The sequence below is a fragment of the Aethalodelphis obliquidens genome, unplaced genomic scaffold (genome assembly GCF_003676395.1).
Source record: "Aethalodelphis obliquidens isolate GAN/ISIS:26980383/991018 unplaced genomic scaffold, ASM367639v1 scaffold44, whole genome shotgun sequence".
NCBI classification, from domain to species: domain Eukaryota; kingdom Metazoa; phylum Chordata; class Mammalia; order Artiodactyla; family Delphinidae; genus Aethalodelphis; species Aethalodelphis obliquidens.
Genome location: NW_020837988.1, coordinates 7,675,511 through 7,701,162, shown reverse-complemented (window position 1 = coordinate 7,701,162; position 25,652 = coordinate 7,675,511). Strand labels below are relative to the sequence as shown.

Genomic DNA, 25,652 nt, shown 5'->3' with positions numbered 1-25,652 from the left:
ATACAAATTATCACAATTTTATTGCTTCCTCAGCAGCGTCTTTGAATTTTGTTAGTTTTATAAAATATAAAGTTTCAAAAACCTTAAAATCTTTGATTTGGAATCATGCCATGACAATAAATAAATTGCTATTACCTAGAGGCCTAAACAGTTGGGTTTTTTCCCCTAACCCTTTTTCTGTAGACCAACATATTTCAGTAATATCATAGATTTGGAAAGAAAAGTTATTTTAAATTAGAATAAAATTAGAGTTTCTGTTTGTTAACATTTAGGGAACCCTTTAAATACAGAGTTGTAGAAAGACGGGAAGGAGGTTTAACTACCCTTTATCGCGTGATGTGGTAATACATAGTGGTTTGGTGGCAAATGTCCGAATATCTCACTGGGACAGACATAAATTCTGGAATTCACTGAGCAACACTGAATTTCATTGTGATGTTAGGAATATGCCCTAATATCTTAATTCACTGGGTAAATTATTTAAGTTAGTGAATTCCAAGATATTTCTCTTTGTTCTCTTGCTGAGTAACAAATAGTTGTATTTTTCTTCGTGGATAGTTAAAAAAAGAATGTGAATAACTCCTTAAAAGTTTTTATATTGATTACCTATTGAAATAATATTTTGGATCTATTGTGATATTGGAATATCCAACATTGGGATAAATACAATATATTCAAATTAATTTTGCTTATTTTTACTTTTTAAAAATGTGGCTATTAGATAATTTAAAATTACATATGTGGCTTGCATTTACGGCTCATGGTATACATATATATATTTTTGGCCACGCCACGCGGCATATGGGATCTTAGTTCCGGGACCAGGGATTGAACCCACTCCCCCTACAGTGGAAGCGTGGAGTCTTAACTATTTGACCTCCAGGGAAGTCCTGTGTTAGCATATCTTTGTTCAGTGCTGATCTGGAAGAACAGTACTAGTGTAATTTTCTTCCCTTGTAAGTAATTTGATTTTTGTTTGTCTAGATGCCTTATTTTCTTTAATACTTTTTTTAAAATACTGAAAAAATATTGTATTAGCACTGGTCATTCTGGGCCATACGTTATGGTTGTTTTTTTTTTCTTGATATTTATTTTTATTGTGGTTAAAAATACATAACAGTAAACTTACCATCTTAACCATTTTCAAGTGTACAGTTCATTAGTGTTAAAATCTCTAGAACTTTTTCTTCTTGCAAAACAAACTCTGTACCCATTAAACACTAATTCCCCTTTTCCCCTCCCATTCATACCTTTTGTTTTAAATATAATTTGTTTAAGAAATTATAGCCAACTAATAATGGAAAGCTTGTAGGTTATCTAGTCATGTGTATATTTTCCCATTAGCAAATAGGCAAAGAAGTGTTTTAGGGCAGTTCTTTTTCCCCTACCATTTCTGATTTTAGAGCACAGTTCCCACTAAGAAGCAAAAATGTGTGCAAATTGTCCAGAAGGCATTTTTTTTCAAGGATTGTTAGTGTGCTTGGTGTTCCCATCTGCTGATGCGGCCGCTCTCGGTCACTGTGCCCTGATCCACACCTCTGGGCAGCCTGGGCAAACAGGCAGAATGCTTTAGCTAGGCTGCAGATAGCAAGTTTGCTCTCTCTCTAGTCTAACTGGGGTTATTAGCGAGGTGCATTTCAAAGAGAGGAAAAAACAAAATTTCAGTTGTCTTAAGTTTAATTTTCCTTTTACCTGATGATAAGTGCACCAAGGAAGATCAGCTTTTCCCAGGAACTTGGCATTGACGCTTCTCCTGAAATGAAAAATCCCCTTTTCATGTGTGGATTATTGACCTTAATTTTAGGTCTTGGTATATGTATGCTCTTGATTTCTAATGCCAGGCAAGGCTACAGTTAGCTCTGCACTGCTTTCTGGATAATTTCTTTTAATGTCACAGCTCCCCCCAAAAATGGCATTTCCACTAGAACACTGTCATCTTTAACACTTTAACCCTGAAGCCATTAGTGCTCTTCTCTTGCTAGGATCAAATTTCCGTGGATTTCATTGTCCCCACATCCCTCACCTGACTGCTCCCAGGTACTGGAAACTCAACGTGTCCCACATTGAACTCAACCTGTACCACTCCAGACACCAAACCTGCTTCTCCCGGTTCTTTATTCATGATTTGGGCAAGCCATCCATCCATCAACGTAAACATCTTTCCCTTTTCTAATGTCACCTAATGTGTAATAAATGTATAATATCTAATGTATAAAAAATATATTTTACTAAGGTTCAACAGTAAATGACAGATTCTTTGAGATGGCTGCCTCTGCTTATGGCAACTAGGCACCTCCCCTCTCTATAAATTATGCACGTGGAAAATAGGGCTAGTAAGTGCTAGACATAAATAATTGATAACTAAGCTTTCCTAAATGATGAATCGCGCTGTTGTATCACTGCAGATGGCTGCCCTGTGTGTTTTCGTTCTGATGGGTAACTTTCAAGCGTTCCTCAGTGATTGCTTTTGTTTTGGCAGCTGTTACTTTCAAATAATGTTTTACTGCCTGTTATTTAATGAAAGAACTGCCTCACTTTGTGGCGAGTGATTTTATCCACGTGGTTTTGTTTAATAAGTGTTTCTAGACTAAAGCAGCTCCATGTGTAGAAAACCCAAAAAATGAACATTTGGTTCCGTTCTTCTGTTAGAACATTCTTCTCTGTCTTCCTCGCTGTGGCTTCTTCACAGGCTGAAAGTGCTGAATCTCATTTTTTTTTAGAGTTTGCTGTATACCTAAAACATTGAAACACTTACCCGAGCCGTATAACACGTAAAGAAGACTTTTGCTGATTCATCAGTTCTTTGTATTAATCTAAGAACTGGGGTGTATGAGAGCATCGGTAAAGTATATTATGGTAGGAGTTGTTCACTTTGAACAGCTTGCCTTTGTGGGGGAATTAGATTATAGAAATGTGGCTTAAGAAGCATTTTTTTTTGCTGGAAGGGGTGTGGTGAAAAGGGAACCCTTCTGCACTGTTGGTAGGAACGTAAATTGATACAGCCACTATGGAGAACAGTATGGAGGTTCCTTAAAAAACTAAAAATAGAACTACCATATGACCCATCAACCCCACTACTGGGCATATACCCAGAGAAAACCGTAATTCAAACAGTCATGTACCACAATGTTCATTGCAGCACTGTTTACAATAGCCAGGACATGGAACCAACCTAAGTGTCCATCAACAGATGAATGGATAAAGAAGATGTGGCACATATATACAATGGAATATTACTCAGCCATAAGAAGAAATGAAATTGAGTTATTTGTAGTGAGGTGGATGGACCTAGAGTATGTCATACAGAGTGAAGTAAGTCAGAAAGAGAAAAAAAAAAAATACCATATGCTAACGCATATAGATGGAATCTAAAAAAAAAAAAAAAATGGTACTGACGAACCTAGTTGCAGGGCAGGAATAAAGAGGTAGGCATAGAGAATGGACTTGAGGACATGGGGTGGGAGGGCGAAGCTGGGATGAAGTGAGAGTGGCATCGACATATATACACTACTGAATATAAAATAGTTGGCTGGTGGGAAGCAGCCGCATAGCACAGGGAGATCTGCTCTGTGCTTTGCGATGACCTAGCGGGTGGGATAGGGAGGGTGGGAGGGAGGCTCAAGAGGGAGGGGATATGGGGACACGTGTGTGCATATGGCTGATTCGCTTTGTTGTGCAACAGAAACTAACAGTATTGTGAAGCAATTATACTCCAATAAAGATCTATTTTTTTAAAAAAAGCATTTTTTAATTGAAGTATAGTTGATTTACAAAGTGTTCATTTCTGCTGTACAGCAAAGTGACTCAATTATACATATACATACATTCCTTTTTCTATTCTTTTCCACTATGGTTTATTACAGGATATTGAATATAGTCCCTTTGCAATGCAGTAGGACCTTGTTGTTTATCCATTCTATGAAAAGCATTCGTTTAATCATCAGATTTGGAAAGTGTTCCCAGATGGAATGTGCGGTGTTACCTAAGCCTCCCTTGGTGACTTAGTGCCATCAGGTCCTGGCACGGTTCTTCCTTCTATCTGGATAAGGCAGATGGGGATTCTGACCCTGACTGCTGATCGCATCTGGTTAGTGTAGAGTTGAAAATATCCCTGCCTCCTGGCTGGTCAAGGTGGGGCAAAGAGAGCCTGTGTGACTGATGTCCCTGTAACCTTGGCCATCAGCACTGCTAATGAATTTGAGACTAGGGTTTGTGTATGTGTCTGTATCTTTCATAGCACTAAACCTGTCCAATTAAGCTACATAATCTATGTGGTAGTTGGTAGGTAAAGCCTGGGGCAGTATTATTTAAATTTGTATTTTCCTATTAAACAATCATTTTGAAACAAATATGAAAAACAAAGAGCCTTCACTGTGGAGGGTTATGGAGGTATACACATAGGTAGGTAGGTGCTGAGACTTCTGTGTGTAGTATGAGCTGGCTTATGACAAATCTAGGCAAAGAAACGTATGTGTGTATGCATGCTGGTACCTGCAGTTAAGATTCCTGAAGAGGTGGAGAACAAAGAATAACCACTTCCAGTGTAAGGAAAAAAATCAGGAACAAAACACATATATATGTTCATTAACATACATATAACATAGATATGTTCATACATTATATGTTCACGTGCATTGTGGGGCCTTCTGGTCTTTTGCTTCATGGTATCATAGCCAGATCATGGTAAAGATTCAATTAAGAATGTCACAAGGAATACGGTGATCTGTTTTATATTTGGTATCTTGGGTTCTCACTGCTATGATTTTGTTTGTTTTGTGCCATTATCCCCAATCAAGAGAAGAACATTTTCCTAGGGTTAGAAGCTGCTCTAATTGTTTGTTGAAGGGTTAACCTTTTTTTTTTTTTTTTTCCGCATCAGCTTTTTCGCTTGGCTTAATTTGACTGGTTTCTGTTTGACTTTTCTGTCTCTCGCCCTCTAGGAAGCTATTTTGCCAGCCACTTCATTATGGGAGGAGAGAAGTTTGATTCAACTCATCCCGAAGGCTACCTGTTTGGAGAGAACAGCGATCTGAACTTTCTGGGGAACAGACCAGTTGCGGTATGATTGTAATCCGTTTACATCCACGCGGGGCTAAGTGGCCCAAGTCAAATGGTCTTGTCAAAATAAGTTTGTAATTGCTGGTTCAGCAGTGTTTGTAGCTTGGTCTGAGTTGAGAGGGGCCCTGGGAGCCAGACCGCAGCCTCTTTGAGGGATCAGGGTCTCCTGGCACTCGAGGCCGCCCCGTGGAAAAGTACAGGGTCTGCCTGAGGGCGAGGACAGCTCACAAACCCCAGCTCTCCTAGGGATCTGAAGCTCTGCCTAAATGCCACCTCTGAGGACTGCCCTTGCCCAGCCCCTAGCTTGCCCTCACCTTGCTTTTCGTTCCTCTTCATAGCACTTAATACCATATAAGCGCTTTTATTTCTCTGTCTCCTCCTGTTTAGTATCTGCCTTCCCCATCAGAAGGTACATTTCACAGGGCAAGGGCTGTCCGACTGCTGCATCCCAGCACCCAGGACAAAGCCTGGGACATTACGATAAGCCCTTAATAAAGATCTGTTGAATGAATGACTCAGAAAGCTCCCCTTGATATCTGACCTGCTATCAGACTGTCTCTCTCTCCATTCATTCAACTCATTCCATAAACGTTTAGGGAGCACTTTCTCTGCACCCAGCCTGAGGCGTTGTAATCATAGCTTCCATATGGCTATTGAGTGGCTGCTGTGTGCTAAGGAAGGCCCTAGAGACTTCTCAGGCATTATTCCTAATCTTCACAAAGACCCACCTGACAGAGGATTTATTATCAGTCCCATTTTGTAAGCGAGAGAAGTGAGGTTGCGAGAAAACTGAGGTTCCGAAAGATGAACAGCGGTAATAGCCTTTATGAAGTGCCTACTATGTTCTGGGCCCTGTTCGAAGTGCTTTACAGAAAGTTTTCCCAAAGTCACATAACTAGATCTGCCTAGCCAGAGATCATAACCTTTCCACTGCTTCTCATTGCTTCAAAATATCCTGCCTTTCTCCAGAAACTCCTAGTTTAGTGGGGCAGACAAAACATAGGAACGGGAAATGTTTCAGTAGCACCCAGGGTCTGAAGGGATGGGGTTCTGTAGGAATAGGGAGTGGGGGAGGGGAGTGGCAAGGGCAGATGCTTCGGTGCCGGTGTGGAGAACAAGGCCTTGGAGGATGGCTGGGTTTTCAACAAGGCGGGTGGGAAAGGGGCTTCCCGGGAGTGAGGTGCAGAGCACAGGCCTGAAAGCATTCACGTTTCTGTTGAATGGGCAACCATTTACTGAGAAACTACTGTGTACCAGGTACTGTGATAGGCGCTGGGGATACAAAGCTGAAATGAGCATGGTTTGTTCCTCCCCTGGAACAAATAAGGAAGCCAGTCTGGCGGGAGTGGACCTTTCCTGATGGCGAAACAAGATTGGAAAGGTAGGTGGGGACTCCATTACCTCCAGACGTTTTCCACTCTCTCCTGTAGGCTCTGGGGAACACTGAAGGTTTTTAGGCAGATAAGTGCCCTGGAGAAATTATTTTGTTTGTTTGTTTGTTTGCTTTTTAGGAAGGTTAATCTGGTGATGATCTTCCATCTGGAGCTTTAATTGAAAAACGTTGTTGTTGGTGGTGATGGTTTTCATTGTTTTCTTCCTTTCTATCTGGGGTGACAGTCCCCCTCTTCAACACCTTCTAATTCTTAGTCCAGTAGTACTTTAGAAAATACCAAGTCCTTTCTGCTTCAGATTCACTTCTGACAGCTCACACTTACCAAATGTCTGTTCTCTGATTTTGCTGCTACTACCTTAGCCATTAGAGTGGAAAGATCTTTTTTTTCTGATGGAGCCAGATAAGTACTCTTCCTCATTCACTGAGAGTCAGCTTATGCCTGGAAAAATGCCCTTTCTTCTCACATGGACTTGACGTTTGTGTCCATTTCTTCCTCCCTTTTTTCTTTCCTCTGGTGTCAGAATAGTTCATGTACTTTAAAAAAGTGTAGTTGTTTTGTTTTTTCACCTTTTCAGGCCATAAAGATTATGTTATTTATTTAGTTTTGGCTGCTTTGGGTCTTTGTTGCTGCACGAGGTCTTTCTCTCGTGGCGGTGAGCGGGGGCTGCTCTTCGTTGTGGTATGTGGGCGTCTCACTGCGGTGGCTTCTCTTGTTGCAGAGCTCGGGCTCTAGGCACGCAGGCTTCAGTAGTTGTGGCTCAGGGGCTCTAGAGCGCAGGCTCAGTGGTTGTGGTGCACGGGCTTAGCTGCTCTGCGGCATGTGGGATCTTCCCGGACCAGGGCTCGAACCCGTGTCGCCTGCATTGGCAGGCGGATTCTTAACCACTGCGCCACCAGAGAAGTCCCAAAGATGATTTTAAAACAAGGGAACACTTCTTTAGGTTCATTTTGAGGTTTCTGCCAGCTAACGAACCTTCGCAAAGCTTAACCGCCTTGTTTACACTTCTCTGTGAGCCTATGAATGAATGAGCTCTTCCAGGAGCACAGGAGAGCAGACTTGACCTTCACTTGCAGGCGCTCTCCCAAAGGAGTATCAACACTGGCCGTTCTGTTGTTGTTTTTATGAAGTAATCATTAACTCTGCTTCATGTTGCACAGAGCAAATGTTCTCAAAAGACATCATGATTTCATGTTAAGGAAGGAAATCAGGGTCACTTCAAAGAGGGAGGTAGAAGCAGAGAAAACAGAAGAAATGTAGCACATTTCCCTTTGCTTTCCCCCTTTCTTAGTTGATAATAATAATAGCTAACATTTATTGAACACTTACTGTTTGCCAGGCCTGGTTGTGCTAAGCTCTCCGTACGTGTTCTCTCGTTGTGTTCTCACCCTAACGAGTAGGGTCCTGATTTGACAGATGAAGAACAAAGAGACACAAAGAATTGAAACAAAGATCGCAAAGCCTGGAAGTGACTAAATCAGGATTTGATCCCAGCAGTCCAGCTCCAGAGCCTGGGGTCCTCTGCCCTTTCCTGCTGGTCAGGTGAGGTGCACTCAGGACCCCTGCGCGTGTCCTGTCTGTGAGTCTGTCTAAGTAGATCATCAAGTGAGGTTTGTGAGATATGGAGAGACAACCATCCGAAAGTAGCCAGCATGGCCATGACATGTTCTCCTGTGTGCCTCTTGACAGAGTCCATAGCTGGTGTGTAATTCCACCTGCTGACCTGACCTGGGGAGTTTGCCGTTACCGCAGGTCAGCTTGTTTAGGGGAAGGCCCATCGATTGAAGGTTGACTGGTCGCTTGAGTTCTGCAGAGCTGACCTCTACTCTCTAGTAACGTATCTCGGTGTCGGTAAATGGGCGTCAGGTTGCAGAGGAAAGCAAACAGCCTTATAAAGCCATCCAGCAGCTTCAGGCAGGAACAGCACCTCTTTCCAGAGAGATGGGGACAAAATATGTTGAAATACATTATTAGATTAAATTATAAATGCCATAGACTTCCTGGCTTCTGGGTCTTGTTTTTCCTGTCATTTCTGAACGATCAGACTAAGATGAGTACCATTCAGTTATCGCTCAGCCTGTAGTTTTTACTGGAGCTGATCTCCCACTTAGGATGATCCATCAAAGTCAAATGTATTATCAAGTCTTCAGGTCAGATTTAAAGAACCAGAGTGTGTGTATATGTAGAAGGATGGTTGAAGCGAGGTTGGAATCAAGATTGGAAGTTTTATGTACCTTAAACTCTTTGCAACCTTGGCAAGTCCATCACTCAGGCTCTCAAATTACCCACTTGTAAAGTGGAGGCAGTTCTGACTTTATAGGAATGTCATGCTTGAAAAATGCGTTGCAACTGCTGGATGCAAAGAGGTATGGAGCCATGTTAGCTGCACTCACTAGGCTTTCAGGTTGGTTACTTCTGCAGTTACTGATAGTTCTGGGTGGAGAGAATACCCACTGGTTTTTAAGCAACTGTCTTAAGTAGTGAACAGGGCTTCTGAAGGGCTTTCTGCCCTGGTCCCTATATAGAGGAGATAAGATGGTTGTGTTTGTACATCACAGTTGAGTCAAGGCCATTCCTCCCTTTCTTAGGTGGCAGAAGAGCTGGTGCTGATTTTTTTGGTCCTTTATTGCATTAGATCTTAGTTTGTTGAGGTAAATTACTGCTAAAACTCTAAATTATCTGGAGGCTTAGTGACCTTAGGATTGTCAGATATCAAGTGTTCTCTTGACTCTCCGGAGTTCAGATCTCTCCTGTCATCTGAGAGGAAGCAGCTGAGTTTTCGTTGGGCCCCTAATACTCCACAACCTCTTGTGTGTTTTGTCGCTTCTTCCTCACGCTCCCTACAGCCAGGCTGCACAGCTGGTGTTAAGAACGAAGGCGCACAGAGGTGGGCTTTCCTTCTTCCTCTCATAGAGATGTACCCCAAAGTGGTGCTTAAATCCAGTTGCCATACACTGAACCCTTTTATTCACATATGGGCAGGGAGAGCAAGCTAGTTAAAGGAACTTGGCGATACATCCATTTATGAAGCAGGATTTTACACATATAGAGCTTTGCGTTAGCCATGGTGCCGTTTATTCATTCAGTAAATATCTGTGAGTCATATATTGTGCTCACAACGGGGAATGCAAAGGCGAGAAGGACTTGGCTCCTGCCCCGAGGAGCTCTGGCGGAGTGGGGTGGGCAGATTGCCCCTGACTGTGATGGGTCGTGGTAAGTTCTCCGAGAGAGACAGGGCCAGAGTAATCTGAAAGTGCAGGGGAGTGGGGATGCCCTCCGCCCCGGGAACTGGCTCTGAGAGAGGAGTCCTGGAACCTGGAGTGATGAGCAGGACTTCCTGGGTGGAGACTGGGAAGGTCATTAAGGCAGAATTAACAAGCGCTGCAAGGAAGCATGAAGATGCAGAAGTGCACGTCGGGCTTCCAGAATGGCAAGTAGTCTGTAAGGACTGGGTCGTGAGGGATGTTGGTGGGAGATGAGGTTGGAAAGACAAACTGGGCCCGTGTTCGAAGGGCTGTGAATATTGTACTGAGAAGCTTATCCTTTCCTATGACAGTAGAGAAGGTCGTAGTCATGAGTGGCTTTGCCATTGACTAGCTTTCTGGTGTAGGTTAAGGTATTGGCCATCACTGAGCCTCTGTTTCCCCATCTATAAAAATACCCATCTTGGGGCTTCCCTGGTGGTGCAGTGGTTGAGAGTCCGCCTGCCGATGCAGGGGACACGGGTTCGTGCCCCGGTCCGGGAAGATCCCACATGCCGCGGAGCGGCTGGGCCCGTGAACCATGGCCGCTGAGCCTGCGCGTCCGGAGCCTGTGCTCCTCAACGGGAGAGGCCACGACAGTGAGAGGCCTGCGTACCGTAAAAAAAAAAAAAAAACAAAAAAAAAACCCATCTTGGGAATTCCCCAGTGGTTCAGTGGTTAGGACTCCACGCTCTCACTGCTGCAGGCCTGGGTTCAATCCCTGGTCAGGGAACTAAGATCCCACAAGCCACATGGTGCAGCCAAAAAATTTTTTTAAAAAAGTTTAAAAAAATATCCATCTTAGGGCTTCCCTGGTGGCGCAGTGGTTAAGAGTCCGCCTGCCGATGCAGGGGACACAGGTTCGTGCCCCGGTCTGGGAAGATCCCACATGCCGCGGAGCAGCTAGGCCCGTGAGCCATGGCCGCTGAGCCTGCGCGTCCGGAGCCTGTGCTCCGCAACGGGAGAGGCCACAACAGTGAGAGGCCCGCGTACCACAAAAAAAAAAAATATCCATCTTAAAAAAAAAAAAATATCCATCTTAAAAAAAAAAAATATCCATCTTGCTGGAATATTTTCAGAATTCAAATAATGACAACTCTTGTGATTTGGTTTCCATTTTAGAAAGTTAGCTCTTTAAATCAACTCACAGTGTAGAGTGGATCAGAAAGGGAGGAGATTAAAGAGACCAGTTAAGAGGTCGTAGTTTTAGTTAAGAATGAAAAGTACCTGAACTAGGATAGCAGCATTAAAAAATAAGGATGGTGCAGATTCAAAAGTTGTGGGCAGTGTGAGTTGAGGGAAGGGGAGGAGTTAAGTCAGAGGACACGGAGGAGGAGCCCCTGGGGGCAGCTACCACTTAAATGGGATGCTCTGCACGGGTTTTGTCTGCAGGTTGGTTTGTGCCCAGGCCCCAGTGTAACCAGACCGGTTGGTCACAAGTACCCCAGTATCTACTGCCCTGGAGCCTGTATTCATCTGCCCAGGCTGCCGTAACAAAATACCACAGGCTGGGTGGCTTAAACAACACATACTCACTTCTCACAGTTCTGGAGGCTGAGAAATCCAAGATCAAGGTGCTGGAAGACTGGGTTGCTGGTGAAGGCCCTCTTCCTGGCTTGCAGTGACTGCCTTCTTACTGTGTCCTCACATGGCAGAAAGAGACTGGGAGTTCCCTGGTTGCCTAGTGGTTAGGATTCAGGGCTTTCATTACCGTGGCCCGGGTTCAATCCCTGGTTGGGGAGCTGAGATCCTGCAAGCCGCACGGTGTGGCCAAAAAGAGAAAAAAAGAGAGAGACTGATATCTCTATTTCTGTTCTTATAAAGCCACTAATCCCATCTTGAGGGGCCCACCCTTATGACCTTATCTAACCCTAATTACCTCCCAAAAGCCCCATCTCCAAATATAGTCACATTGGAAGTTGGGCTTCAACGTATGAATGGGGGAGGGGGACATGAGTCCATAGCACAATGTGAAGTCCATGGAAGGAGTGGGCCTCTTTTCCGAGTGTGTGTGTGTGTGTGTGTGTGTGTGTGTGTGTATTAGATTGGATTTTTTGTCTTTTGTCTGCTATCTTCTTTCCTTCTTCCTTCCTTTATAATTGTACTACAACTGTTTTTGTTTTGGGCATTCAGTTTGGCAATATTTAGTAAATTTTCAGCTGTGGCCCAGCTATTTCACTTCTCTGAGTGTCCATGTAAAGGAAGAACATACTCCTGTGTTTCCTCTGCTCTCAGTATTCTACTACAATGCTGATTCACATATTTTAAATTAATTAATTAATTTTTATTTATTTTATTTTTGGCTGCGTTGGGTCTTCGTTAGCTATGCTCCGGCTTTCTCTAGTTGTGGCGAGCGGGCGCTACTCTTCATTGTGGTGCACAGACTTCTCCTTTCAGTGAGTTCTTTTGTTGTGGAGCACGGGCTCTAGGTGCACGGGCTTCAGTAGTTGTGGCATGTGGGCTCAATAGTTGTGGTGCACTGGCTTAGTTGCTCCACGGCATGTGGGATCTTCCCAGACCAGGGCTCAAACCCATGTTCCCTACATTGGCAGGCGGTTTTTAACCACTGTGCCACCAGGGAAGTCCCCTGATTCACTTTTTTTTTTTCCGATTCACTTTTTATTTATTTATTTATTTATTTATTTATTTTTGGCTGTGTTGGGTCTTTGTTGCTGCATGCGGGCTTTCTCTAGTTGTGGTGAGCAGGGGCTACTCTTCGTTGCAGTACGCAGGCTTCTCACTGCGGTGGCTTCTCTTGTTGCAGAGCACGGGCTTCAGTATTTGTGGCACGCGGGCTTAGTAGTTGCGGCTCACGGGCTCTAGAGCACAGGCTCAGTAGTTGTGGCACACGGGCTTAGTTGCTCCACGGCATGTGGGATCTTCCCAGACCAGGTTTCAAACCTGTGTCCCCTGCATTGGCAGGCAGATTCTTAACCACTGGGCCACCAGGGAATTCCCTCCTGATTCACTTTTGACACCAGATGTGTGTGGGTTTTCCACACGTCAGGCAGGAATTGTTAAATAAATTATAGTGTGTCTATACTATGAACTGGTATTCAGCCAAAAATAAAGTAGAGCTGTATCCACTGAGGTGAAAATATATCTATGACCACATCATTTACCAAAAAAAACCAGGTTCCTATATATAATGTAGAGTCTGGTTTCATTTCTTTATTTTATTTTTTTAATATTTATTTATTTATTTGGTTGCACTGGGTCTTAGTTTCTGCAGGCAGCCTCCTTAGTTATGGCTCACTGGCTCCTTAGTTGTGGCATGTGAACTCTTAGTTGCGGCATGCATGTGGGATCTAATTCCCTGACCAGGGATTGAACCCGGGCCCCTTGCATTGGGAGCTCGAAATCTTAACCACCACGCCACCAGGGAAGTCCCTGGTTTCATTTCTGATAAAAGTAACAGTGTATAAAAATATATGCATACATTTATGTTGATATTTACAGGTGCATAAAAATACATGAGCACAAAAAAAAAAAAAAAAAAAAAAAAAAAATACATGAGCACAATGCATTTTAACCTGTGATGGGGTAACTCTTGGGGGTGCATCAGTGAGGGGAGGTACTTCCTTCATATTCTTCTATGTTGTTTGAATTTTCCCCAGTGAACATGGTTTCACTTTTTAATTAAAAGCATTTAAATTTTTTCTAAAAATAGAGAAGGGATTACTGCTGAGCACAGGAAGGAAATAAAATATATAGAGGAGAATATATAGAGGTAGGAAAATTAAGGAAATTCATAGAATAATGGTTTTAATTTTTTTTTTAATGAACTGCAAGAAGGGTGTGGTCTGCTGAGTGGTTACGGGCTTGTGGAAAATGAGAAAAACATCAGAATAAGCATGGAGAGGGATGGAGCGTCAGCCTTTGGGTGTCAGGCCGCGATGGTTCAGCTTTAGAAACGTCAGATTAGGTGTGGATGTGGCCTGCTTTTAACAACCTGAGAGTAAAAGAAAACCCAGATTATAAAGAGCTAAACTAGGGAATAAATATTCATACTTAAAAAAAAGTATTTAATTTATTTATTTTTGGCTGCGTTGGGTCTTCGTTGCTGTGCGCAGGCTTTCTCTAGTTGAGACGAGTGGGGGCTATTCTTCGTTGTAGTGCATGGGCTTCTTGCAGTGGCTTCTCTTGTTGCAGAGCACAGGCTCTAGGCACACGGGCTTCAATAGTTGTGGCACGCGAGCTCTAGAGTACAGGCTCGGTAGTTGTGGCTCACGGGCTTAGTTGCTCCGCCGCATGTGGGATCTTCCTGGACCAGGGCTCGAGCCCATGTCCACTGCATTGGCAGGCAGATTCTTAACCACTGCGCCACCAGGGAAGCCCAAATATTCATACTTTTTAAATGCTTTTAAGGCTTTACAGACAGCTTTACGTAAGGATTTTTTTAAAACAGCATTTTTATAATACATGTCTCCCTACTTCTGGGCTCTCCCCAGAGGTGACCACCCTGCTCAGTTCAATAAGTGATCTTCTCGATCTTTTACTTTCAGTTTTTTAAAAAATGTGACAAAATACTCATAACATAAAAGGTATCATCTTAACCATTTTAAGGATATAGTTCAGTACATTGACAGTGTTTTACACTCAGTCTCCAGAACTCTTTTCATCTTGCAAAACTGAAACTCTGTCCTCATTAAATACTAACTCCTCCTTTTCCTCTCCCCCTAGCCCCTGGCATCCACCGTTCTACGTTCTGTCTCTAAGAATTTGACTACTGCAGTACCTCATCTGAGTGGGTTCTTACAGTATTTGTCTTTTTGTGACTGGTTTATTTCACTGAGCCTAATGACTTCAGGATTCATCCATGTTGTAGCCTGTGTCAGAATTTCCTTCCTTTTGAAGGCTGAATAATATTCCATTGTATGGATAGAGCACATTTTGTTTATCCATTTATCTGTCAGTGGACACTTGGGTTGCTTCCACCCCTTGGCTGTTATGAATAATGCTGCTGTTAACATGAGTATTACATTCAGTTTTTAAGGCACACGTGCACACCAGTATTGGCCTAGGGAAGAAATGACCATTTCGTTTTAGGAACTTATTTTGATGAAATTATTGTAGGTCTTCAATTTTGAAATTTAACTTGTTTTTATATCCTTCCCCCCCAAAAAAAATCCTTCTATTTATGTTACCTTTTAATTCTTAACAAAGATGAAGAAATCATTTCAAATACCTTCTTCTAGAGAAAGTTGCTTCCTGACACTTAGTGAATAAATATCAAATACATAAACAAAGACTATTTTGCAGTGTACAGATAACATCCTAGTCATTTTTCCAAATACTGAGAGAATATAACCAAATTGTAGATCTTATTCAAGAGTTAGTTTCAACTGTCTCTTGACTCCAGAGACAACATGAGAAAGCAGGTTACTTTTACATGCAGAGTAGGATAGATTCTTTTTTAGGTAAATGAAAGCATAAAATATGAGACTTAACAGTATGTGTAACGTTAGCTCCACCTTTGGATAGTAAGTTATAACATAAAAAAGACAACTTTGGAAGCTAGTTGGTTGGGTCCAAGCGTTTGCTACCTGGCACTAAGAAGGGGATTTTTAGTGGCTTCTGTCTTAGTTTTCCACCCTGAGAATTCTGTTTTATGGAGATGGGTTTCTGTAGTAGATGGATCATGGGACAGACAGGGTTCCCATTGGTATGACAGAGGCCAGCGAGTCACACTATCCAGGGCAGCTACACTTCGTGCTGAGGTCCCAGTGATGAGGGGGGGTGCCCCCAAAGAAGTCAAATCAGCTGATAGGACTGCTTCTGCCATATGTTCCTTTTTTTAAAAATTATCTTTTCTGGAAACAAAACCCAACTGTTTTTTGTTTTGTTTTGTTTTGTTTTTGTTTTTTTGCGGTACGCGGGCCTCTCACTGTTGTGGCCTCTCCCGTTGTGGAGCACAGGCTCTGGACGCGCATGCTCAGCGGCCATGGCTCACGGGCCTAGCCGCTCCGCGGCATGTGGGATCTTCCCGGACCGCGGCACGAACCCGCGTCCCCTGCATCGGCAGGCGGACTCTCAACCACTGCGCCACCAGGGAAGCCCCGACTGCTTTTAATTTACTTTCTATTGTTGTTTTTTTTCTTTTCACTTTTGTCTTGTGAATTGTGAAATATTTATATGGAAGCATGTAAAACACATATCTACAGGTAAAGAAACTACAAACACCCTTGGACTCGCCACCCAGATCGAGAAATGGAATATCGCCAGCACCTTGGAAGTCCACCCTATGCCTGACCCTGGTCACATCTGCATTACTTTGTTAAATAACAGCTTTACTGACATATAATTCACCATGGGTTTCTCCATGGTAGAGTTACCATCTTTCCCTTTGTAGTTGATAAGTACCTTTGGGAGGATAGTTTGAAACTGCAGCCTAGATTTCTTTTCTTTTTTTTTTAATGCTCACTGTATTCTTTTTTTGTTTGTTTTAATATTTATTTATTTTATTTATTGATTTGGCTGTGTTGGGTCTTAGTTGTGACATGGGAACTCTTAGCTGTGGCATGCATGTGGGATCTAGTTCCTGGACCAGGGATCGAACCTGGGCCCCCTACATTGGGAGCACGGAGTCTTAACCACTGCGCCACCAGGGAAGTCCCAGATTTCTTTTTTTTTTTAATTGCTCCTTTCTTAACTGCATATTAGATCTACTGCATTGCTTAGGGATATAAGACAGGGATCATGGTTCTGTGTGTCTGGTGTGTAGGCTTCAGGGTATAGTTTTATGGATTAGAGCTATAGAAAGGGGTTGTAATGTAGCCTGAAATTATGAGAGAAAGGAAAAAAAATTCTCTGGAGAAGAAACTTTGCTGGAGATGATGAGGAACAAGAACAGTGTTTAGTAGCTGTTGACCTAGTGGATTACCTTCCCGATATAAGAATTTCAAAATCAATTTGGATTATAAAATTATGCACTGGGAGAACAAAGGAGAGAAGGAGAAGGAAACAGTTTCTTCTCCGTTCTTATCATAATTTGCTTTCTGTCCTAGTTGAGAAGATAGTTTTCTTCGATAATCATGAGGCCATGACCGCGTTGATCTCCCCCCCCCCATTACACAAATCATTGATTGGTTGACTCATTCAGTCATTCCTTCATAGGGGTTCATTTGACTGAACCCCTATCATCCTCCAGGCTCATGTTCAACACTAGAGATACAAAGATAAAATGAAATCCCTGCCTGAAGGAACTTACTTTATAACCAGGACATATGCACGAGTTGGAGGAGGGCCCGAAGAGCAAAGGCACAGAAGCATCTAACCAAGGTGACAGCTCTGCACTACAGATGATTCAATAAAATTAAAGTATAGGGTCCAGAGGGTGCAGGGGAGACACAGCAAGAGATAAGGCTGTGGATCCCGGCCTAGACCAAGGGGCCTTGTGTGCCTTCCTGCAAACTTTGGACGTTTATCCTATAGGCATGGGGAACCATTCATGGGGTATAAACTGGGAGTCATTTAATATACATTTTGAAAGATCACTCAGACGACAATGCAGAAAATCAATTAAGAGATTATTATTATTACGGTTGTCCAGATGAGATCTGATGAGGTCTGATCTCAGGTTGCAGCCGGAATGATGAAGAGGGCCCTGATCCGTGAGGCAGAATCAGTGCTGGTAACCAACGTAAGAGGCAGAGTCTAGGCTTTGGTACTCAGACTGTATCTCCCGGGCCCTCCCAAAGGGTACGGCCAGCTCATGGGTTTCCCTGCTTTATGTGCCAAAGCCATTCTAGCGTGCCGGCTCCTCCAAACCTTTTGGTCTTTGCTTCCAAAGACGTCTGTGCCAGTTCTGGAATCACTTAGTGTGGTCCATTGCTCTTCCAAGCTCCTAAGAGGCCCCCTCCCCCAGCACCTATGAGACCCAGGCCTTGGCCAGGGTGTTAATTTTGAGTCATGAGAGGATGTCCTCGGGTCAGCAGCTCCTCCTCATTCTGCTCTATTCTGCTCTCTAGGCCACACCCATGCAGCACCCTGAGGACCCACACATCCTTCCAGCTCCTGCCAACACGTGCGTCAGCCCGGTCCCCTGGGACGTTTGGAATAATAACCCTTCCTCTCTTAGCCGGCCCAGCTGGCCCGAGTGAGTGATGCAGCCAGGAGGAAGATGGGGGCAGTCCATTGTAGGGCCAGCGGTGTCCTGGAAGAGGCTTGTCTTGTTCGAGACTGCTGCCGTGGTCTTCAAGCAAGGGGGATTCCTCTGTTTTCCACTTTGCGGGCCCAGAGAATCTGGGGTTCACAGTTCTCAAGTAAATAGATACAGACATCCCCATCTCAGGCCTTAGAGTTCACCCTTTCCAACAGGGCCCTGACTTTGACGTAGGAGACTTGCCTGGGCTGAGTTCAGCCTTCTTAGAGCTGCCACCCCTAAGCGTCAGGTCCTGAGCCCGAGGGAGGGAAGTGTCTTTAGGCTGGCTGACGGTCACACTTGGCTTCAAGTAGCTGGTAGTTGTATCCGAGACTGTCTTTTTCCGTTTTCACTGGGCAGACGGCTCTTAACAACAGCCACCCAGTCCCACAGTCCTTCTCGTGACCGTTTCTTCTGCACCTCCTGTACCAGAGACGTTAAAGCAGTCAGTGCATCCCCAGCCACAGGTCGCACTACTACAGCACCCCAGGGGCCGTCACCCCACTGATGGGTCCACGTTGCCAGCTGGCTGGTAAGCAACCCACCCCCAGAATTCCACCTGCTGAATCCACTTCCGTAGGCCACTTCTGATGCCACCTGGTCTAAGGCAGACTCTGGAAGCAAACCTGCACTGGAGATTGTTGTGAAAACTCTTTATTGAAGAAGTGCTCTTTGGAGAAGGGGCGTAACGGAAGCCAGACGGGGCAGGGGAGCAAAACTAAGCAGCAGTGTGGTCTTGGCACAGACTCGCTTCTGCCTGGCCCTTCGGGAAAGCTCTGGAGTACAGCCTGCACCACAGACTCCCCCCATCTCGAGGACAGGGGGCTGGCCTTTTGTACCCCTCGCCGTGCTGTCGCGAACATTCTATTGGGTTGGCCAAAAAGCTCGTTCGGTTTTAAGTGAAACTGAGACAGTGTTCATGTTCACGAAGGACTTTATTGAACAACGAACGTACTCACTACCCGAACGAACGCAATATTGTGTATATTTTGTTTGGCACGTGTACGCGTATTTGTAGGAGTGCGCCCACAGTTGGCATTGCTGGGGCGCACAGCACACTGTAGAAGATACTGCCAAGCAGTTTTCCAAAGCAACGATACTAATTGTACTCCTATCCGGAGTGTTTGGAGTCCGCAGCACCTAGTATTTTCCATCTTTTTCATCACAGCCCTTCTGGTGGGAGTGCAGAATTAACTTCCATTTTCCTGATGACTCATGAGGTTGAGCACCTTTACATATATTTATTGGCCGTTTGGATCCCTCCTTTGCAAAGCGTCAGTTCAAATCTCTTCTCTTAGCTGAGCTGCTTTTTCTTTCTTAGTGAGGAAATAATAAGGAAAACATGAGTCCTTTCTCAGGTAAAGATATTGCAAATATCTTCTCCTAGGCTCTGCTTGCTTTTCACTCTCTCTTTTTAAAAATAATTTATTTATGGAGTTCCCTGGCGGACCAGTGGTTAGGACTCAGTGCTTTCGCTGCTGTGGCCCGGGTTCAATCCCTGGTTGGGGAGCTGAGATCCCACAAGCCGCACAGCGTAGCCAAAAATAAAAAATGAATACTAATTAATTTATTTTTATTGAGATACAATTGACGTAGAACATTGTGTTAGTGTGAGGTGTACAGTGTGTTGATTTGATAAATGTATATGTTGCAATATGATTACTACAAACGTGTTAGCTAACACCAGCATCAGGGCCCGTAATTATTATCTCTTTTTTGTGGTGAGAACATTTAAGATCTAGTCTCTTAGCAACTTTGAAGCTTATGCCTTTTCACTCTCTTCCCAGTATCTTTAGTTGAACAGAAGTTCTAAATGTTAATATAGTCCAATTTATCAGTTTTTTCTTATATGGTAGCACTCTTTGTATCCTATTTAAGAAATCTTTCAAATACCAAAGTCATGAAGATGCTCTGATTTTCCTCTAATAGCTTTGTTTAACCTTTCACACTTAGGCTTGTCATCCATCTGGAATTGATTTTGGGGTGTGCTGTGAAGTAGGGACCAAGGTTCTTTTCCTCCTTTTTCTTTTGTTTAAATTGACCCAGCACCGACCGTGGAAAAGACCATCCATCATTTCTCACGGCACTGCAGGATTGCCTTTGTCATAAATCAAGCGACGGTAACTAGTTTCTCCAGTGAAGAATCCACTCATATCCAGCCTGGGGGTGGGGGACAGAGGGGAAGGGGTTGAAAGTCTGACGGCCGGGTTCCAGGAGATGAGCGGGGAAGGGGCTGTGTGGTCTCAGCAAGCCTCCGTATGGAGACCTTGACTTCGGCCCGTGTTTTCGAAGAGCTCCCTTGCCCTTGGTTGTGCCCGGTGTCCCTGGGACTGTCAAATCCTCTGATTGGTAAACGTCTTCTCTTAGAGAGGGGACAGGTGGCCTCTTGGCCACCTGGCGTCTGGGAAAAGATCTCAGAGTCGAAATGCTCTTCATTCAGACCTTCCCAGTCTCCTCTTTCAAACGTCAGTGTACCCCGCTTTTATGACGACCTGCTGCCTCCAATTCCTAAGCCTTTCTGGGATTCTGGGCATAAATATGTTTCTGCCGTTTCGAATTTCAGCCTTTTCTGTTCTCCTAAATCAGTTTCCACTTGTCTATGTGTGATACAGCTTCCAATTGTTTATTTCCTCTCCCATTCTCTCTGTTCTTGTGGTTTTAGACTTTTTCTTCTTCTCTTTCAATCCCTTTGCTGTCATTTCAGTGGGAATTCAGAGGGAGCAGAAGTCAGTACAAGTGTTTAATCTGTTGTGGGCGCTGGGAGGTCTGTCCTAAACCTTTGCATTCATTTCTTCACATTTTCAAATCTGTGCTGATGGGAGCTGGGAAGCACTGTTTGACTTTAAATTCTCTATCATTTCTTCAAACTACATCTCAAATTTTTTAATAAATTTATTTATTTTTGTTTTTGGCTGCATTGGGTCTTTATTGCTGCACGCGGACTTTAGTTGCGGTGAGCGGGGGCTACTCTTCGTTGCAGTGCGTGGGCTTCTTATTGCGGTGGCTTCTCTTGTTGCAGAGCATGGGCTCTAGGCGCACGGGCTTCAGTAGTTGTGGCATGCGGGCTCAGTAGTTGTGGCGCTCGAGCTCTAGAGCACAGGCTCAGTAGTTGTGGCACATGAGCTTAGTTGCTCCACGGCATGTGGGATCTTCCCGGGCCAGGGCTCGAACCTGCGTCCCCTGCATTGGCAGGCGATTCTTAACCACTGCGCCACCAGGGAAGCCCTATACATCTCAAAATTTGATAGCTAACCACTTATATATCTAATATGAAATATAAGATATAATATAAAATAATTTATTACATAGAGTAGAGAGGGAATGAGTAAGCAGTATAACTGGGGCTTTGAAATTATAGGGCAAGGATTTTCTGTGCGTAAAAATTTTAAATTAAAAAAAAAAAGCTGTAATGTGACCTTGTATTGTGCTAGAAGGTAATTTGCAATTTCCCTCGCTCTCGACTTGCCAGGGAACTCGAAATTGTCCCTTTTTTTGCATTTATACGTTCTTTGTACTCCGCTTCATGTTAGCCTGAAGTTGTGTAGGAAGCTCTGGAGTGATTCTTAAAGAATTCAGTAAAAGTTCAGTATTTTGCTAGGCACAAAATAACTCACTGTGCGGTCAAGCCAAATCTGATAGGCTGGAAGGACATTCTACTGGAACTCAAGCTTTTTAGCTTAACAGAATTTTCTTATTAATCTATATTCTATTTCAGCTACAGTAATTTATGTTTTCTTTTAATACCAAAAGCTCAACCAAACCAGAAGGAAATCTGGTTGTGTCTTGTACCATACGATCATGGAAGAAGGAACCCGGATATTCCATAGAGAGACAGTTTAAAATAAGAGGTCTTTGTCTTTGGATGTAGAAGAGCTGCTTCTCAGCTCACGAAGACGCCTCCTGCGCTCTGTAGAGCTTGTGAAGTCATCCACGCTGCAGTGAATGTTGCCGCCCTTTGCACCCATCAGACCCTGTGTTCTCCCCTCCAGATATACACGAGGGGCTCCTAGGGCAGCTGAACATACGGTGATCTGTGCAGAGTTCAGTGAGGCCTTTGGCTATTTTATTTAAGCATGGAAAGAATGTGTCTTGTCATTCTGGAAAGGACAAAACTGTAGGGATGGGAAACAGATGAATGGTTGCTAGGCACTGCTGGGTGCAGGGAGGGGTTGGCTGCAGAAGGGAATGAAGGAACATTGTGGGGGGATGGAAGTGTGCTATACCTTGATTACAATGGTGGTTACAGAGCTGTATGCGTTTGTCAAAATTCATAGAACTGTACACTAAAATGGGTGAATTTTACTGGCTGTAAATTACACCTTGATAAACCTGACTTTAAAAAAAAAAAAAAAGGAATGTCTTGGAAAGAAGGAGTGGTTCACAGACATGCCAGTGCTCTCTGTGGCCTGGTGTCCATGTGGCCCAGGGAGCCCCTGCTTATGGCCATGTACCAACAAGAGGCGGTGGACGTGTGCCCCAGATGCCGTGTGTGCATGTGGCAGTAGGGGGGGGCAGGGGGCGGGTCAGCATTGCTTCTGCATCAGCAGCCCTCAGCCAGAGGGGTCAATCCTAGTACCCCAGCAGCAGGGAAAAAGTATAATGGAAAAGAATATTAAAACACGATTGTCTATATGCATAAAACAGAGTCACTCTGCTGTACAGAGATTGGCACAGCACTGTAAATCAACTACGCTTCAATAAAAATGTAATAAAATAAAAAACAAAAAACACATGGCAATCTGTTGTTTAGTTATTTTGTGAGTATTAATTGTGCCAACCTGCCGTTCAGGGCAAATATGCACAACCCAGATGGTCACCATGGGCACATGCTGTGCTCTTCTGAAGACCTTATTCATATATTCAGTCTACACATACCTAGTTTTATCTTTTATGTGTGCTGGTCTAATCACTCTGGGTGATACAAAGATATCTCTAACCTAGACTTTGCCCTCAAGCTTATAATCTCACAGGAAGCTCAGGCACGATATACACACAAAGAGGGAAGTGATAAATGAAGTGTAGACAGAGCTTCCAGAAGCTCTGAGAAAGGAACTTTACTTTGTGACATAAGTTTTGCTGACTTGGAAAGTACTGCTTGAACTTTTGGTTTGTTGTTTAAGGCTGTGTTTCTTAACAAACCAGGGCACAAAGAACCGCTGCGGTTTTCAACAGTGAAACTAAAGCATCTGTGTTGTAGGAAGTTCCTCGACATTTCTTTGAAACCTACTGAAACTAAGTGTGCACACTCTCACCTCTGTTTCCTGTTGTCAGGGTCCGCCCCAGCTTACGGGAAACTATATGTATTGGCGTTGCATTTCAAAGAAAAATTTGGTTAACTTTTTCAGCTTTTAAAGAGATGCATAATGGCCTTAAATTGTAATGAAAGTGTTCTTACAAAAGTCTATAAAAGTCAAAGACTTCTGGGTCAAATAGCCTGGTTACATGTAAATAGCATCCCTGAGCAACACACTTATTTGACTCAACTAAAATAGTAGCCCTGACTATTACAGAAATGAATCAGGCATACGCTTTATCTTTAGAAGACAGCTCTGACAAAGCGAGCTTTGCGGTAAAGGTTGCTATAATTATAGAATAGAATGTAGTCCCATATTTTCCATTTATTAAAAATTTAAATGCGTTTAACACCAAAGGTGCATATCCTCTGTTAATCCATACTGTTAAATATTGTTTAAAGAAAGAAGGGGAGAGGGCTTCCCTGGGGGTCCAGTGGTTAAGACTCCGTGCTTCCACCGCAGGGGTCACGGGTGCGACACCCTGGTCGGGGAACTGAGATCCCCGCAAGATGCGTGGCGTGGCAAGAAAAAAAAAAGAGGGAGAGTTAGCTCAGGCACTTAATAGAAGTAATGAAAATAATAAGTACCAGTGGGTAACATTTACAGTCTACAAAGTTGTTTCACAGTTAACGGTTCAGCTGTTGTCTCCCAGCCCCAAGCCACCCTCTAACCTGGGCTGGGTAATGCTGGGGCAGGGACTCTTCGGCCAGGTTTCTCCATTTCCAGGCTCTGCCAACAGAGGGCGCCAGAGGGTCTGCAGGGCTGGAGGAAGAGAAAGGGTGGTACCCAGAGACCAGAGTCCCACCCCCAGGGAGCCTCTAGGCTGATAGCCCCCACCTCTCCCCTTGATTCCCTCAGCCCCAGGGGTTGTTGCCGCTTCCTGAGGTGACTTTGTGTCAGCTCGGTGTCCCCTTTTTGTGTTTTGGTTCTCCGGTGCCTGTTTAACCAGTTCGATTAAATTCTCTGTTAAAATACCTGGTGTGGTTTGTTTTCCTGACTGGACTAATACAACCTTTATTTTTATTTTTATTTATTTATTGGCTGCATTGGGTCTTCGTTGCAGTGCGGACTTTCTCTAGTTGTGGCGAGCAGGGGCTACTCTTCGTTGCGGTGCGTGGGCTTCTCACTGCGGTGGCTTCTCTTTGTTGCGGAGCATGGGCTCTAGGCAGGCGGGCTTCAGTAGTTGTGGCGGGAGGGCTCAGTAGTTGTGGCTTGCGGGCTCAGTTGCTCCGCGGCATGTGGGATCTTCCCGGACCAGGGCTTGAACCCGTGTCCCCTGCATTGGCAGGCAGATTCTTAACCACTGTGCCACCAGGGAAACCCCTAATACAACCTTTAATCTCACAAATTATAAGGTAGCTATTGTCAAGCACATTTTACTGGTGAGGAAATAGAGACTTAGTAGGGTACAGCAATTTGTGTAAAATTGCACAACCACTAATAGAAGGGCCAAGACCTACACCTTCCACTTTGGGATCCTTTGCTCTCCATTTCCTCTCAGCACTTCTCTTGCTGAACTTTTTTTTTTTTTTTTTAAATACTTAACAGAAGAATTGCAAAGGTAGTAGGGAATTCCCATATTCCCTCCACCCAGCTATCTCTGATGTTAACGTCTTACACAACCATGGAGCATGTATCCAAACTAAAAATTAGCATAGGTACATTACTATTTTTCAAAACTACAGATTTTATTAGGACTACACTGGTGTTTCCACTAATGTCTTTTTTTAGTCCCAGTTACCTTTGGTTGTCACGTCTCCTTCATTTCTTCCAATCTTTAACAGTTTCTCAGTTTTTCCTTGTTTTTCATGACCATGACAGTTTTGAGATGTACTAGTTAGATATTTTGTAGAACTCCCATCAATTTGGGTTTTCTGATGTTTTCTTGTGATTAGACTAGGGTTATGGATTTGCGGAAAGAATACCACAGAGGTAAGTGCCCTTATTACATCATATCAGAGGCACGTAACAGTTCATGACATGCTCCCAGTGATGGCAACCTTGATCGCTTAGTGAAGGTGGGGTCTGTCAGGTTTACCCACTACAAATCTTTCCTTTTCCATAATTGATTTGTTTAGAAGCTAGTCACTGAATCCTCTTGCTGAACTTCCCACTTAATCCTGGCTGTGCTTTCTTGGCAGATTATTAAGTAGTGCTTAAAGAATCTTTGAATTGGCCAGGCTGAGAATTATAAACCTAGGAGCCAGACTAACTGTGTTAGGAGATATGACCATGTATTGCTTCTTGGGAAATCATTATCTGTTTTGCCGTCTTTTTTCGCACTACGTTTAAACTTGGAACTTGGCTCCTTTTAGTCTCAGAAAGCTTATGGTTAATGCTAGGACACCTGTTTTTTTCTTGATGAACTGGAATCACTTCTGACAAGCCTGTAAAGATGCTTAGAAGCCCAGGGTCTTAATAGCATGCAGGAAATCAGTAAAAAGAGGAAGAGCCATAGAGAAGTGTTGGCTGAGAATAGGAAAATTGGAGATGTTGAAGGATGTGGTTAAAGGAGTGAAGACTT

The 25,652-nt window shown here is 43.8% G+C and overlaps 1 protein-coding gene across 7 annotated transcripts in view; it reads left to right on the top strand.

The window, feature by feature from the left end:
* Positions 1 to 25,652, top strand: part of RNF157 (ring finger protein 157) — an 83,313-nt gene that overhangs the window by 18,075 nt on the left and 39,586 nt on the right. For all 7 annotated transcript variants that reach the window (XR_003427556.1, XR_003427557.1, XM_027080763.1 and 4 more), the window contains exon 2: positions 4,941 to 5,059. Coding sequence is in view for 5 of the 7 variants with exons in the window: in XM_027080763.1 (XP_026936564.1) it covers positions 4,941 to 5,059 (119 nt within the window). In the remaining 2 variants the exon portion in view is untranslated. The remainder of the gene's footprint in view (positions 1 to 4,940; positions 5,060 to 25,652) is intronic.